The sequence below is a fragment of the Oncorhynchus masou genome, chromosome 26 (assembly GCF_036934945.1).
Source record: "Oncorhynchus masou masou isolate Uvic2021 chromosome 26, UVic_Omas_1.1, whole genome shotgun sequence".
Classification (NCBI taxonomy): Eukaryota; Metazoa; Chordata; class Actinopteri; order Salmoniformes; family Salmonidae; genus Oncorhynchus; species Oncorhynchus masou.
In genome coordinates, this window is record NC_088237.1 from 16,053,499 (window position 1) to 16,067,529 (window position 14,031).

General features: G+C 43.7%; 1 protein-coding gene across 6 annotated transcripts in view; it reads right to left on the bottom strand.

Moving 5' to 3' along the window:
• Positions 1–2,368: 2,368 nt before the first annotated feature.
• Positions 2,369–14,031, bottom strand: part of LOC135514892 (scm-like with four MBT domains protein 2) — a 58,504-nt gene continuing 46,841 nt past the window's right edge. For 3 of the 6 annotated variants that reach the window (XM_064938573.1, XM_064938574.1, XM_064938572.1), the window contains 15 exons: positions 13,136–13,233; positions 12,017–12,118; positions 11,575–11,805; positions 11,145–11,271; positions 10,948–11,061; positions 10,821–10,863; positions 10,078–10,145; positions 9,082–9,221; positions 8,494–8,603; positions 8,191–8,366; positions 8,054–8,098; positions 7,750–7,910; positions 7,080–7,352; positions 6,744–6,872; positions 2,369–6,577 (listed from right to left, as the gene is read on the bottom strand). In XM_064938573.1, the coding sequence (XP_064794645.1) occupies positions 6,437–6,577; positions 6,744–6,872; positions 7,080–7,352; positions 7,750–7,910; positions 8,054–8,098; positions 8,191–8,366; positions 8,494–8,603; positions 9,082–9,221; positions 10,078–10,145; positions 10,821–10,863; positions 10,948–11,061; positions 11,145–11,271; positions 11,575–11,805; positions 12,017–12,118; positions 13,136–13,233 (1,958 nt within the window). In that variant the 3' untranslated portion in view covers positions 2,369–6,436. Of the gene's footprint in view, positions 6,578–6,743; positions 6,873–7,079; positions 7,353–7,749; positions 7,911–8,053; positions 8,099–8,184; positions 8,367–8,493; positions 8,604–9,081; positions 9,222–10,077; positions 10,146–10,820; positions 10,864–10,947; positions 11,062–11,144; positions 11,272–11,574; positions 11,806–12,016; positions 12,119–13,135; positions 13,234–14,031 lie in introns of all 6 variants that reach the window. The other 3 variants (XM_064938579.1, XM_064938576.1, XM_064938575.1) reach the window with 2 other exon arrangements.

Below are 14,031 nucleotides of genomic sequence, written 5' to 3' on the forward strand. Positions count from 1 at the left end.
TAAGAGTCAAATAGAGTAGAGTAGCAGCAGCAAATGATGTGTAAAACTGTGTGTGTGCGGGAGTGTGTAATGTGTATGTATGTACAGTTGAAGTCGGAAGATTACATAAACTAAGTCTAAATGTATTTGGCTAAGGTGTATCACAATTCCTGCCATTTAATCCTAGTAAAAATTCCCTGTCTTAGGTAGGTTAGGATCAACATTATATTTTAAGGATGTGAAATGTCAGAATAATACTGGAGAGAATGATTTATTTCAGCGTTTATTTCTTTCATCACATTCCCAGTGGGTCAGAAGTTTACATACAATCAATTAGTTTTTGGTAGCATTGCCTTTAAATTGTTTAACCTGGGTCAAACGTTTCGCGTAGCCTTCCACAAGCTTCCCACAATACGTTGGGTGAATTTTGGCCCATTCCTCCTGACAGAGCTGGTGTAACTGAGTCAGGTTTGTAGGCCTCTTTGCTCGCACACACTTTTTCAGTTCTGCCCACAGATTTTCTATAGGAATGAGGTCAGGGCTTTGTGATGGCCACTACAAAACCTTGACTTTGTTGTCCTTAAGCCATTTTACCACAACTTTGGAAGTATGCTTGGGGTCATTGTCCGTTTGGAAGACTCATGTGTGACCAAGCTTTAACTTCCTGACTGATGTCTTGAGATGTTGCTTCAATATATCCACATAATTCTCTTTCCTGATGATGCCATCTATTTTGTGAAGTGCACCAGTCCCTCTTGCAGCAAAGCACCCCCACAACATGACACTTCCACCCCCGTGCTTCACGGTTGGGATGGTGTTCTTTGACTTGCAAGCCTCCCACTTTTCCTCCAAACATAACGATTATGGCCAAGCAGTTCTATTTATGTTTCATCAGACCAGAGGACATTTCTCCAAAAAGTACAATATTTGTCCCTATGTTTAGTTGCAAATCGTAGTCTGGCTTTTTTATGGCGGTTTTGGAGCAGTGGCTTCTTCCTTGCTGAGTGGCCTTTCAGGTGATGTCGATATAGGACTTGTTTTACTGTGGATATAGATCATTTGTACCCGTTTCCTCCAGCATCTTCACAAGGTCCTTTGCTGTTGTTCTGGGATTGATTTGCCCTTTTCGCACCAAAGTACGTTCATCTCTAGGACAGAATGTGTCTCCTTCCAGAGCGGTATGACGGCTGCGTGGTCCCTTGGTGTTTATACTTGAGTACTGTTGTTTGTACAAATGAACGTGGTACCTTCAGGCGTTTGGAAATTGCTCCCAAGGATGAACTAGACGTGTGGAGGTCTACAATTTTTTTCTGAGGTCTTGGCTGATTTCTTTTGATTTTCCCATGAAGTCAAGCAAAGAGGCACTGAGTTTGAAGGTAGGTCTTGAAATACATCAACAGGTACACCTGCAATTGACTTAAATGATGTTAAATGATCAGAAGCATCTAAAGCAATGACATAACTTTTTGGAATGTTCCAAGCTGTTTAAAGGCACAGTCAACTTAGTCTATGTAAACTTCTGACCCACTGTAAATGTGATACTGTGAATTATAAGTGAAATAATCTGTCTGTAAACAATGTTGGAAGAATTAATTGCGTCATGCACAAAGTAGATGTCCTAACTGACTTGCCAAAACTATAGTTTGTTAACAAGACATTTGTGGAGTGGTTGAAAAACAAATTTTAATGACTCCAACCAAATTGTATGTAAACTTCCGACTTCAACTGTATGTATGTGTATTTGTATTGTGTCGGTCTGCAAACACGCGTGTGTGGTCGTTTATGTGAATGTGTTTGGGTTTTGAGTGCGAGTGTCAATGTGGTGTGTGTGAATATTAACCAAGACAATTACTGAAAACGGTATAGCCTAATCATTTTCTAACTTGATTGTTGTCCCTCTGTCCTTATCCTTCTCTCTGAACGACCAGACCAGTGCTGTCGTGACCCAGATATAGGCCTGCTGCAATGGGAGTGCTGTAGTGCGAGAGCACAGAGAGGTGTTTAACCACAAACACACATGGTTAACTCTTCTTCCTCTACGTGCTCTGTTTCCCAGGCCTGTACAGTCTATCATAGCGGAGTCCTGACACACAGTACTACTGCTCTATATGAATGGAGTTATGTAGGTCTTACCAGGATCCACTAACCTGGGATCATATCCAATCACAACCCTCCATCTTAAGTGACAGGCCTCTCAACACTTGCCCCCAAAAATTGAGGAAATACAAGACACGGTAAGGATTGAAGCCTTATAGACGATATGACAAAATATTGTAGTCATCTGCGGTTGCCAGCTCTTACTCTTAATATTGGACTATTGTGTTAACAAAATATGTACTATTACATTCAATGTTTGAATACATTAAAAACATCAACTGACTTCAGAAGATTGTCTTGTACATGAGATAATTGTTTTTTATTAAACAGCTTTTAAAAAATGTTTAACCAGTTAAATGGTTGTTTACTCCTCTGCAATCAAAATGTATCCAGTTTGTTTTCAGATACAGCTGGGAAAAGGGGGAAAAAAATCATGCAAAACAGACGGTAGAGATTGTGTTGCCAAGCAACCATTTTAGGTAGCAGTTGATTAAAACACTTTTCAGACTGGCTCAATCGAAAGTGTCAGAGTTGGTGTATGTGCTATTAAATTAATTCAACTGTGCAGTAACAGAGAATTGGTGAAGCACGACTCGTCTTGCTGCTGTGAAATACTCTCATCTGAATATGTGCTGTCTGTATTAAATTCAATGTATATTACATTAAGAACATGTTACAGTCTTGGAAATACAACAGGCTATTAGTCACTGCCTGCATGAAGAAACACAATGAAATCCAGATCAGTAATGGAATGGTTATGACTACCTACGTAGTTCATTCAGGCCTACCCGCCTGTGAGTTTATACGTGGTTTTAAAAAACACTTTGATGAATTCTTCATCTCTATAAAAACTAGAAAACAAAACGTCATTACAAAATCAGTAGAAATGTATTTTCTTATCAACACTTATCAAAAATATCTGCACTGGGTTTTGCATAGATGGATACAACCTATTTGACTGTTTACATGATTGTGAAAGCAACTTCTTGAAAAGGGTAAAAAGCTAATTCAGGACTTTGGTCACATTGTAGATACTAGCAACTGACCGTCTGTTGATAAGCAACTGACCTTCTGTTGATAAGCAACTGACCTTCTGTTGATAAGCAACTGACCTTCTGTTGATAAGCAACTGCTTGCTAAGGTTACGGTTAGGGTACGGTTTAGAATAAGGGTTAGGGTTAGGGTACGGTTTAGAATAAGGGTTAGGGTTAGGGTACGGTTTAGAATAAGGGTTAGGGTTAGGGTACGGTTTAGAATAAGGGTTAGGGTTAGGGTACGGTTTAGAATAAGGGTTAGGGTTAGGGTACGGTTTAGAATAAGGGTTAGGGTTAGGGTACGGTTTAGAATAAGGGTTAGGGTTAGGGTACGGTTTAGAATAAGGGTTAGGGTTAGGTTACGGTTAGGGTACGGTTTAGAATAAGGGTTAGGGTTAGGGTACGGTTTAGAATAAGGGTTAGGGTTAGGGTACGGTTTAGAATAAGGGTTAGGTTACGGTTAGGGTACGGTTTAGAATAAGGGTTACGGTTAGGGTACGGTTTAGAATAAGGGTTAGGGTTAGGGTTAGGGTACGGTTTAGAATAAGGGTTAGGGTTAGGGTACGGTTTAGAATAAGGGTTAGGTTACGGTTAGGGTACGGTTTAGAATAAGGGTTAGGTTACGGTTTAGAATAAGGGTTAGGTTACGGTTAGGGTACGGTTTAGAATAAGGGTTAGGGTTAGGGTACGGTTTAGAATAAGGGTTAGGTTACGGTTAGGGTACGGTTTAGAATAAGGGTTAGGGTTAGGGTACGGTTTAGAATAAGGGTTAGGGTTAGGGTACGGTTTAGAATAAGGGTTAGGTTACGGTTAGGGTACGGTTTAGAATAAGGGTTAGGTTACGGTTAGGGTACGGTTTAGAATAAGGGTTAGGGTAAGGTTTAGAATAAGGGTTAGGTTACGGTTAGGGTAAGGTTTAGAATAAGGGTTAGGTTAGGGTAAGGTTTAGAATAAGGGTTAGGGTAAGGTTTAGAATAAGGGTTAGGTTACGGTTAGGGTAAGGTTTAGAATAAGGGTTAGGTAATGGTTAGGGTACGGTTTAGAATAAGGGTTAGGGTTACGGTTAGGGTACGGTTTAGAATAAGGGTTAGGTCATGGTTAGGGTAAGGTTTAGAATAAGGGTTAGGTCATGGTTAGGGTACAGTTTAGAATAAGGGTTAGGGTTACGGTTAGGGTAAGGTTTAGAATAAGGGTTAGGTCATGGTTAGGGTACAGTTTAGAATAAGGGTTAGGGTTAGGGTACGGTTTAGAATAAGGGTTAGGTAATGGTTAGGGTACGGTTTAGAATAAGGGTTAGGTTACGGTTAGGGTACGGTTCAGAATAAGGGTTAGGGTTACGGTTTAGAATAAGGGTTAGGGTAAGGTTTAGAATAAGGGTTAGGTAATGGTTAGGGTACGGTTTAGAATAAGGGTTAGGTTACGGTTAGGGTACGGTTTAGAATAAGGGTTAGGGTTACGGTTTAGAATAAGGGTTAGGTTAGGGTAAGGTTTAGAATAAGGGTTAGGTAATGGTTAGGGTAAGGTTTAGAATAAGGGTTAGGGTTACGGTTAGGGTACGGTTTAGAATAAGGGTTAGGTTACGGTTAGGGTACGGATTAGAATAAGGGTTAGGGTAAGGTTTAGAATAAGGGTTAGGTCACGGTTAGGGTACGGTTTAGAATAAGGGTTAGGTTAGGGTAAGGTTTAGAATAAGGGTTAGGTAAGGTTTAGAATAAGGGTTAGGTTACGGTTAGGGTACGGTTTAGAATAAGGGTTAGGGTTATGTTTAGGGTAAGGTTTAGAATAAGGGTTAGGTAATGGTTAGGGTACGGTTTAGAATAAGGGTTAGGTTACGGTTAGGGTACGGTTTAGAATAAGGGTTAGGGTTACGGTTTAGAATAAGGGTTAGGTTACGGTTAGGGTACGGTTTAGAATAAGGGTTAGGGTTACGGTTTAGAATAAGGGTTAGGTTAGGGTAAGGTTTAGAATAAGGGTTAGGTAATGGTTAGGGTACGGTTTAGAATAAGGGTTAGGTTACGGTTAGGGTAAGGTTTAGAATAAGGGTTAGGTAATGGTTAGGGTACGGTTTAGAATAAGGGTTAGGTTACGGTTAGGGTAAGGTTTAGAATAAGGGTTAGGTAATGGTTAGGGTAAGGTTTAGAATAAGGGTTACGGTTAGGGTACGGTTTAGAATAAGGGTTAGGGTAAGGTTTAGAATAAGGGTTAGGTTAGGGTACGGTTTAGAATAAGGGTTAGGGTTAGGGTACGGTTTAGAATAACGGTTAGGTTACAGTTAGGGTACGGTTTAGAATAAGGGTTAGGTTACGGTAAGGTTTAGAATAAGGGTTAGTAGTTAGTTGAAATGTTATTGATAGCCCGTAGAGCATCTACAGATGGACTATCCAAATAAAGTGTAACCAGGATTTTTTACAAACTTAATGAGAAAATGCAACGGACCTAATATTTCCCTATGCACACAAGAAAAAACGGATGATTTAATAACAGGACTAAATTACTATTGACTGGAATAACTCATGAACTTCCTTAAATACATATTTGAACCCAAAGACTTGGACATTTCAATAGCCTATCAACTCTTGCTAAATATATTTTTCTTACATCCAAATTAGATATGACATCTATTCAATAAGGAATACAATAAATATTGCAAATATATTGTAGGTTACTAACCGATTTTCGTTAATGAAATATATTAAGCTAATTTACTTAAATATAACAAAGAGGGAAAACATTGAACAAATAATTAATAACATTTGTTCATAAGTTAAACGCTGCCAGGGCAATTAGTCTCAAACAGCATGTAAAAAAAAAAAAATACGATTTTCCAAGAAAATAATCCTCGATTTCAAAATGTTCCAAGAAAATAATCCTCAATTTCGATCAGTTTCTTCACAGATCTGTATTCCATATGGATTGACTCATATGTATCGTACTCAACCATTCACAGTTGACTGATCCTTCCACACAGTACTATGGAAATCTGAACCTTCCAATCCATCTCTGCCTGTTGTCGCAGATGACGTCCTGAGCTCCGTACGTGGGTAGCTCCTCTTCTACTTCCCCTGATGTCACTTCCTTCTCTATGTGACATCAGTAATCCACGGAAAAGTGGCTGGGTAATCCATGTCCAGAATTGAGGAATTCCCAAACGACAGCATTACCAGTTTTCCCACTTTCCTCCCAGCCTTCCATACCAGGTAATCCCAGACTTGGCATTAAGCGAAATCATCTCTCCTCCTCTTCCTCAGATGAAGGTGTACTGGGCGGGGTGTCTCCAGACAGCCTGTGCTCTACAGGGTAAAAGGTGCCAGGTGATATGCCCAGGATCAGTTGGCATACTGGGCATAGAAGGCCACCTTGACCCTCTCTATCTGGTGACACAGCTTGATGGCTGGACCCAGCTTCAGCTCCATACACTCCTGGACTGTGGGCAGGGTCAGCAACAACAACGCCTGGCCATCTATGTCCTGCAGAGACAATAAGGACAGGGATACAGAGAATCAGGACAGAGAGACAGAGGAAAGGTTGACGATGTCAATGATAATGTGAAGAGAGAGTCTGTACATCAAACGAGAAAGTGTGTTGAATTGGGGACGTGTGTGTCTGCATGTATTTCAGAGTGTGTGTGTGTACCTGCTCCTGGAAGATGTTGGCGAGAGCAGCACAGTCGGTGGAGGTGATGAAGGTGACCACATCTTCTACGGACCACTCCAGAGGGTTCCTCTCCAACACCAGCCGGCACTCCGCCTCACTACACTCCACCTGGAGGGCCACAGGACACATGGCCACAAAGATTCATCTCCATACAGGACCTTTATTGACTGGATATGACAGCCGGGCGCCATTCACTGACCATATCTGGGCCACCCGGCCACCAGGGAGCCAAAGAACCTGTCAAATACTTAATCACATCTGCATTAATGTGGGTCTGTGTATGTGTGTGTCTCTGCGTGTAGCATTTGCTCTCACCTGCATCTCCTGTCTCTTGGGTGGGTGGTACTTGTTCCCCTGGTTATATGACAGGGACCGAGTGCTCCGCCTCCTGCTTTCAGGACCCTCACGGCTGCCCGAAGCTATGCCGGTATGGGTGGCCCTACGTAGCGTCACGGCGCGCCGCGGCCGGCTGTTAGCCACCTCCACAAAGGATGTGTCTATGTGGTCCTCGCGTGGCTCAGAGCTGGTGCCTTCTTCACTGCCCGACTGCAACATAAGATCATCTTCATCCTCGTCTTCATCACTGTCCTGTAAGGAGTTATAGGGTCCATCTTAGTGCAGTGACAATCAAGTCCATTATATAATAGAGAAACACACACGAAGAGAGAGAGAAAGAGATGAGAGAGAGAAGAGACACACGAAGAGAGAGAGAGAGAGAGAGAAAAAGAGAGAAAGCGAGAGAGACAGACAAAGAGAGACAGAGAGAAAGCGAAAGAGACACACAGACAGAGAGAAAGAGAGACAGAGAGAAAGAGACAGAGAGAAAGAGAGACACGGAGAGAAAGAGAGACACGGAGAGAGAGCGAGAAAGAAAGAAAACGAAAAAGAGAGGGGGAGGGGAACACAGCCTTCACTCTTACACACAAGAGAAAGAGACATGAGAGAGCGACAGACAGACCGACATAGATGGAGAGCTCTGTCAGACCTGTGGTGACCCTGCAGGAGTGTAGTCCACTGCAGACGAGCGCCGTTTCTTCTGGACAAAGATGGCCTTCCTCTTCTTCCTGCGTCGTGTGGGTTTGGCCTCCAGACTCTCCTCTCCTCCAAACGGCTTAGACAGCTTCTTCTTCTTACCGTAATAATACGCTGGGTACAACACTCAACACAGTTCATATGGGCTCAATTCTGATGCAGGTCAGCTATTCATGTAAAAGGAGGTTTAATCAAACAAATGGCTGTGTGTATTTTCGTGTGTGTGTGTGTTTTTTGTGACAGACACACAAACTCACACTTGTAGAAAATTACTGTATTTGTTCGCGCACGCACACACCAACCTACAAACATATATGAAGTTGATCTTAGTTCCCATCAGCAGAAACCCACACATGAACACACAAGTAGAGTAACCACACACACATACGCTCACTATATTTGGTCTTGGTCTGCATGGAGCAGCTCTCAGGACACCGGCCTGTGACTTGGACGGGGCTGAAGAGGTTGGGACAGCACTGCAGCTTCCCACACACTCTACGACAGAAGTCTGGGATCTGCTCTGCCAGACGCACGATCCGGATGGACGATCGATACGTCTTCCCTTTGTATCTAAGGAGCGGAGAGAAACCGCGTCAGCTCGGGCCAACGGAATTGCTCATACCGGACCTTACACTCAGCATGTTCACCGGCTAATGGTCGCTCCAATCCTGGTCGAGCTCCTCCAGGTGGGACTCACTTGGCTTTGAGGGTCTCCTCGTGGCAGTCCCAGTGCTGCTCTTCCACATCCTGTAGTTCCCTCAGGACACGCCCAGGCTTGTAGGCCGCATTGATCAACATGCTCAGCACCTGCACGGGGACACACAGGAGAACACACTTTCTTCAAGACATTGTCATTTTTTTCTCCCTAGTTGTGAAGTGAACATGACACAAAAACTCGAGAACTACTAAAACCAGTAGAACACAAACACACTCAAGTCAACACACATTCACACTCACAGGGGTTATCAGGGAAATTAAAGGCTGTTTTTGCTGAGTTACTGCGGGTGTGTGTGTGTGTGTGTGTGTGTGTGTGTGTGTGTGTGTGTGTGTGTGTGTGTGTGTAAACAGAAATTACTGACAGTTCAAATTAAACTGAAGCTGAGAGACAGCAAGTGGTTAACAAGACATTTCCTTCTCTCTCTCACCCCCCCTCCGGTCCTTTAATTAGGCATTTGCCGCTCTACCTCCTCCAGAGTCTGTTGTTAGTCTTCTGATCCCATAGGACTCTGGTCAACAGTAGTGGGAATAGATCTGGATGTCAGTATGTTGATGTTCCTCTACCTACCTCCTTGAGGACCAGAGTGCATTTCCCCGGCCCTACAGCCTGTGGCAGCTCAGCGATGCGCCCCTTGTTCAGGTAAGGGCCAGAGAAACAGCGGTGGTTCACGTAGATCCTGGAACAACAGTATCTCCCATTGGCTGAGCCTGGGGAGGAGAGAGAGAAGCATCATGGGACATCAGACAATCATCCAATGACAGACAGGTATTAGAATGTCAGGCAGCCTATCAAGTTCAAACTCTTGATAGACTATATAGAAGTCCAATTAGTTTAGACAGGCAGCCCAATTGTGATATTTTTTCTTACTAATTTGCCTTTTGACCGATCAGATCAGCCCTGAAAAAGATCAGACAAATGAGTGGAAAAAACATCAGAATTGGGCTGCCTGAGTAAAAGCAGCCCAACACTTACATTATGTATGACTTGTTTTAAAACTCCACTGGCTTGTTAACGAGGCTTGTATTCGGGGTGTGCTGTACATAATGTAGTGTGATGCCACGCCTCAGTTACACTTTGTTACTCATACAACTGGAATAGCACAACTCCGGTTGAATAGTAAAATTATAAATATGCATATGAGCAAGTTACTTTTTTTTACAGAAGGGCATGAGTCTCATGGACACAATACTGATGTACACCCCCCCCCCCCCCCGCACACACACACACACACTACATAAACAGAACATTGGCTGTGTAAAATGTTGAGAGGAGTGCTAACAGAAGTGTAATATTGATTAATATGTAGAAGCTTGTTCGAACTCAACACTTTTCTGAGACAAGCTGTGAGGTACCAACCGTGATTGTGTAGAGCAACTGTTAGACAGATGAATGTTGTTTGTTCATAAATATGAATCTGCTTTGAAACAGGTGTGGCACACACACACACTCTCTCTCTCTCTCTCTACAGGGCTTTTCCATGCTAATCATGATCATCATTAACTCTCATTTTCATTAATAGCTGTAAATAAATCAACTCATATTTTAATTATGAATCTTGTTTACCTGTATCCATGGCAACGGGCTCGCAGAGGTCGAGAGGGATTGTCTCCACGGGTTGCGGCGGAGCCAACCTACAGACGGAATATCAATCAACCCATGAGCCAATCAATCAATCGAGTGAACAGCAAAGTCGTCCAATCAAAGACACAGCTATTTAAGACCCTGTCAGATTTAGCTGAGTGTGATATATGTCCTTCCCCTAACACAACTGAACAACAACGGAAAACAATGAGGGCTATTGATGAATGAGTCCCTTGGGTGAGAGATATGGTAAAAGAGGTTAGACGGGAGAGGTTGACAAAGTGTTACTGAAAGCCTCATATGTCGTCTCTGAACGACCACTACCCTGATCCTTCAGAGCTGCGTTTCCCAGCCGCGACTGAAACATGTCATTTATCAATAATAAATCTGTCCTCTGAAAATAAAATGGCAATTTCCAAGTGAACAGCTAGCTACTGTTCTGGAGGGGGGGGGGGGGGGTTGAGAGAGAGGGGCCTCAAGGCTTTTAAGGTTATGCACTTAAGTGTGTTCTCCATCTAGGAGGTTGTATTGTAAAGTATAGGCCAGACATTTCTGTGTCTGCTGACATGGCTTGGCAATGCATTGATTTGTTTTTTTTTGTGGAATAGCAATCTGTGTGATGGAACTGTTAAAGTGCTGGATGGGGCTTTTAAAAAAGGGAATGGAACAGTGAGGGTTTTAAATTGGAGTGGTTCTCTGTAGTTTTGGAGCATCAGCGAACTTACTGCTTCTCTGGCTGGACGACGGCTATCTTCTTCTGCTGCTGGCCTGCAATCAACACAAAATAATAGGGTTTTCACTGTGTGTGTGTGTGTGTGTGTGAGAGAGAGAGAAAGATACGGGGATACTTACAGACAGGCTTCAGTGGTGGAGTCAAGAGGTAAGCATTGGTCTCACACCACCCTACAGGAAAGATGTCCATGGACTCCACATCCACAATACATTCAGGGACGGACTTAGGCAGGCCTGGAGAGGGACAAAAGAGCATGGGGTAAGACAGCTGTCCACACACACACACACACACACACACACACACACACAGGACTCACCTTCCAGTCTGAGCCACAGCAGGCGACCCCTGACCTGTGTGATCTGAGCCACACACACCTCGGTGGGCCTGACAGGGTTAACGGCCTCCAGCCACATGTCTTTAGCGAAGCCTCGGCTCTGCCACGCCTACACACACACACACACACACACAAAATGGGATAAACACACACACACACACACACAATGGGATAAACAGTAGACATAACAATGGATCCTTCTGCACAAAAGACTTAAGCCACACACATTCTCCTTGGTCTCGTTTGATTGAGAGGGAATGTCTGTTGTTTATGAATAATCGTTAATTTAAAGGTGCAATGGAGACAGGGAAGGAGAGAGAAGGATGAGGACATTGGGGAGAAGAGGCATGGAGACAGGGAAGGAGAGAGAAGGATGAGGAATTGAAGGAGGAAGGAAGAGAATGTATCTTACATCAGGGAAGCATGCGTCGGGGGCAGCCTCAGTCCAACTCTGTTTCAGGTAGTCCGCCCAATCAAAGTCCTGGCTCTGGTAGCCCCTGGGCCGCTCTAGACCAATCCCGTTCTTCAGACACCACTGGACGGGGAGGATGCCCGGCGACTCAGAATGGCACACCAGGGACAGGGGTGTGGCCTCTGGAGTGAGGTCATCCACTGTGACCTGGAAGTAGTGCTCATTGTAGACCTACAGAGAGACAGAATGATGGGTGCGATATTACCATGGCTGCATTAACACATAGAAACACTTAAGGGTATGACTAGGTTTGATACTGTTTGGTGGGGTGTGATACTGTTTGGTGGGGTGTGATACTGTTTGGTGGGGTGTGATACTGTTTGGTGGGGTGTGATACTGTTTGTAGAGTTGGCTAAGGTTTTAGATGGCCAGGTCGGCCCACCTGTGTGACAGATACAGGGCAGATGTGGAACGGTTCCGAAGGCGACACCATCTCCAGCTTCATCCCCGTCCGGAAGGAGTGCTTGGTCAGGTCTGCATGGTCCTGAAACCACCGGGTCACCGTGGAAAACACACACGTCTTTTAATGGTCACTGCAAACAGGCGTTTGTTAACAAACACTAAGCAGCGGGACTAGGCTATACAATGAAACTGTTATTACTTTGATATTACTGACTCGTCTGCTCAACCGCCCAAATATGCTCGGAGTTAGAACAAATAATAGCTATGTGAGTCTGACTAATTGTCTGACAGGTGTGTTTGACCTATAGGGACAGATAGAGCTAGCTAGCGTGGCCCTTTGAAACCCACTGACACCGAGGCCATCAGACAGGTCTAGTCAGATCACTGTCGTCTGTACGACAGGTACACACCCAGACTTAGGGGCAGCAGCTTATCACCACACACACACACACACACACACACACACACACCATAAACCCACACACAATAAACGCACACACACACAGGCAGGAGCGGAGGTGTCGGAGCTACGTAACGTAATCATTTTACGCTGACATTTTAGTGATTTAGCAGACACTCTTGTCCGGAGTGACTTGGTACATCCATCTGAAGATAGCTCGGTGAGACAACCACATACCACAATCGGAGCAAGTACATTTTCCCTCGACAAAGTAGCTATTCACAAAGTCAGTACTTTTGTTTACCAAGGGATTTTATACATGATACTCTTTAGTATCATACATTTTTTTTGTTCTTGATTTTTTTCGAGAAGATTGGCGAAGTCTTGACATTAGTGGGAAGCTTGTCCTACCATTGGGTATCCAGGACAGAGAAGAGTTTTAACTGGGTGGAGTGGAATCTTATGACCTGATATCGTCTGTTAAATGACTGATTGGAACTCAGGGGTTTGACTACATTGATTAAGTGAGTATTTGATTCGTGTAACAGTTAAACCATCTGCCCCACATGGCCTGATAAGCCCACGCAGTAAAAATGGTCACAGGAACTGACAAACCTGCACAAGAGTACACATTAAGATGGTTGCGTGTAGAAGCACTTCCTGTGTCACAGGGCTACTTCCTGTGTGGCTTACCCTCACCTTAAACACCTCCAGGGGCAGTGGGTTCTGCTGGGCCTCGCTCCGCACCGCCTCCAGGGCCTCCTGCCACTCGAGGGCGCTCTTCAGGCCGCGCAACTCTGAGACGAGAGAGAGAGACGACAGTCAGAATATGACTGAAACTCAGCATCAAATGAAAGAACTTACAAATCTCTCTCAACTGTTTATTTAAAGGGAAATATTCAGCAATGTCTCACAAAACTAGCTTTAACTTCCTTCAAACTGCATGTAGACATAAACATGGTGCCCATGGGATCATCTGACTGGGTTAGTAGAGGGCTTCATCCCCAACATCTCACACTATCCCTTTAAGCAAAACTCTCCCAGTGTTTTCCAAATGTTTTTAAGTTGTTAAAAAAAAGATGTGGTTGTAAGATGTATTCATTTAAATGACATGACCCTGCATGTGACATGAACTACAGCTGAGACTGGAGACAATCATGTGGATTTCTATTGATCATTTTGAGAGGAGATTTGTAAAGTTTTGTGGAGTTGTACATTTTCCATGTTATAACAGTGGACCAGTGTATGTATGTCTGAAGGAACATGTTTCTATGTGCCATTGCAAGTGTGAGTGTGTTGCTATGATTGTGACATTGTGTGTGTTATGTTCTGTGGAAAGGTGTTTTTTTGACAAAGTCGTCAGTTCTGTAGAAGTTGAAACTGAAAGATCTACATCTTGAATATGAACTGAAGCCAGCATGTTGAGTCATTCAGAGAGAGACAGAGAGAGACACATAGAAATAGGCAGGGACACAGAGACAGACACAGAGAGACAGAGAGAGATAAACAGAGAGAGAGTCAGCGAGAGAGAGAGTCAGCGAGAGAGAGAGAGAGAGAGAGAGAGAGAGAGAGACAGACAGACAGACAGACAGACA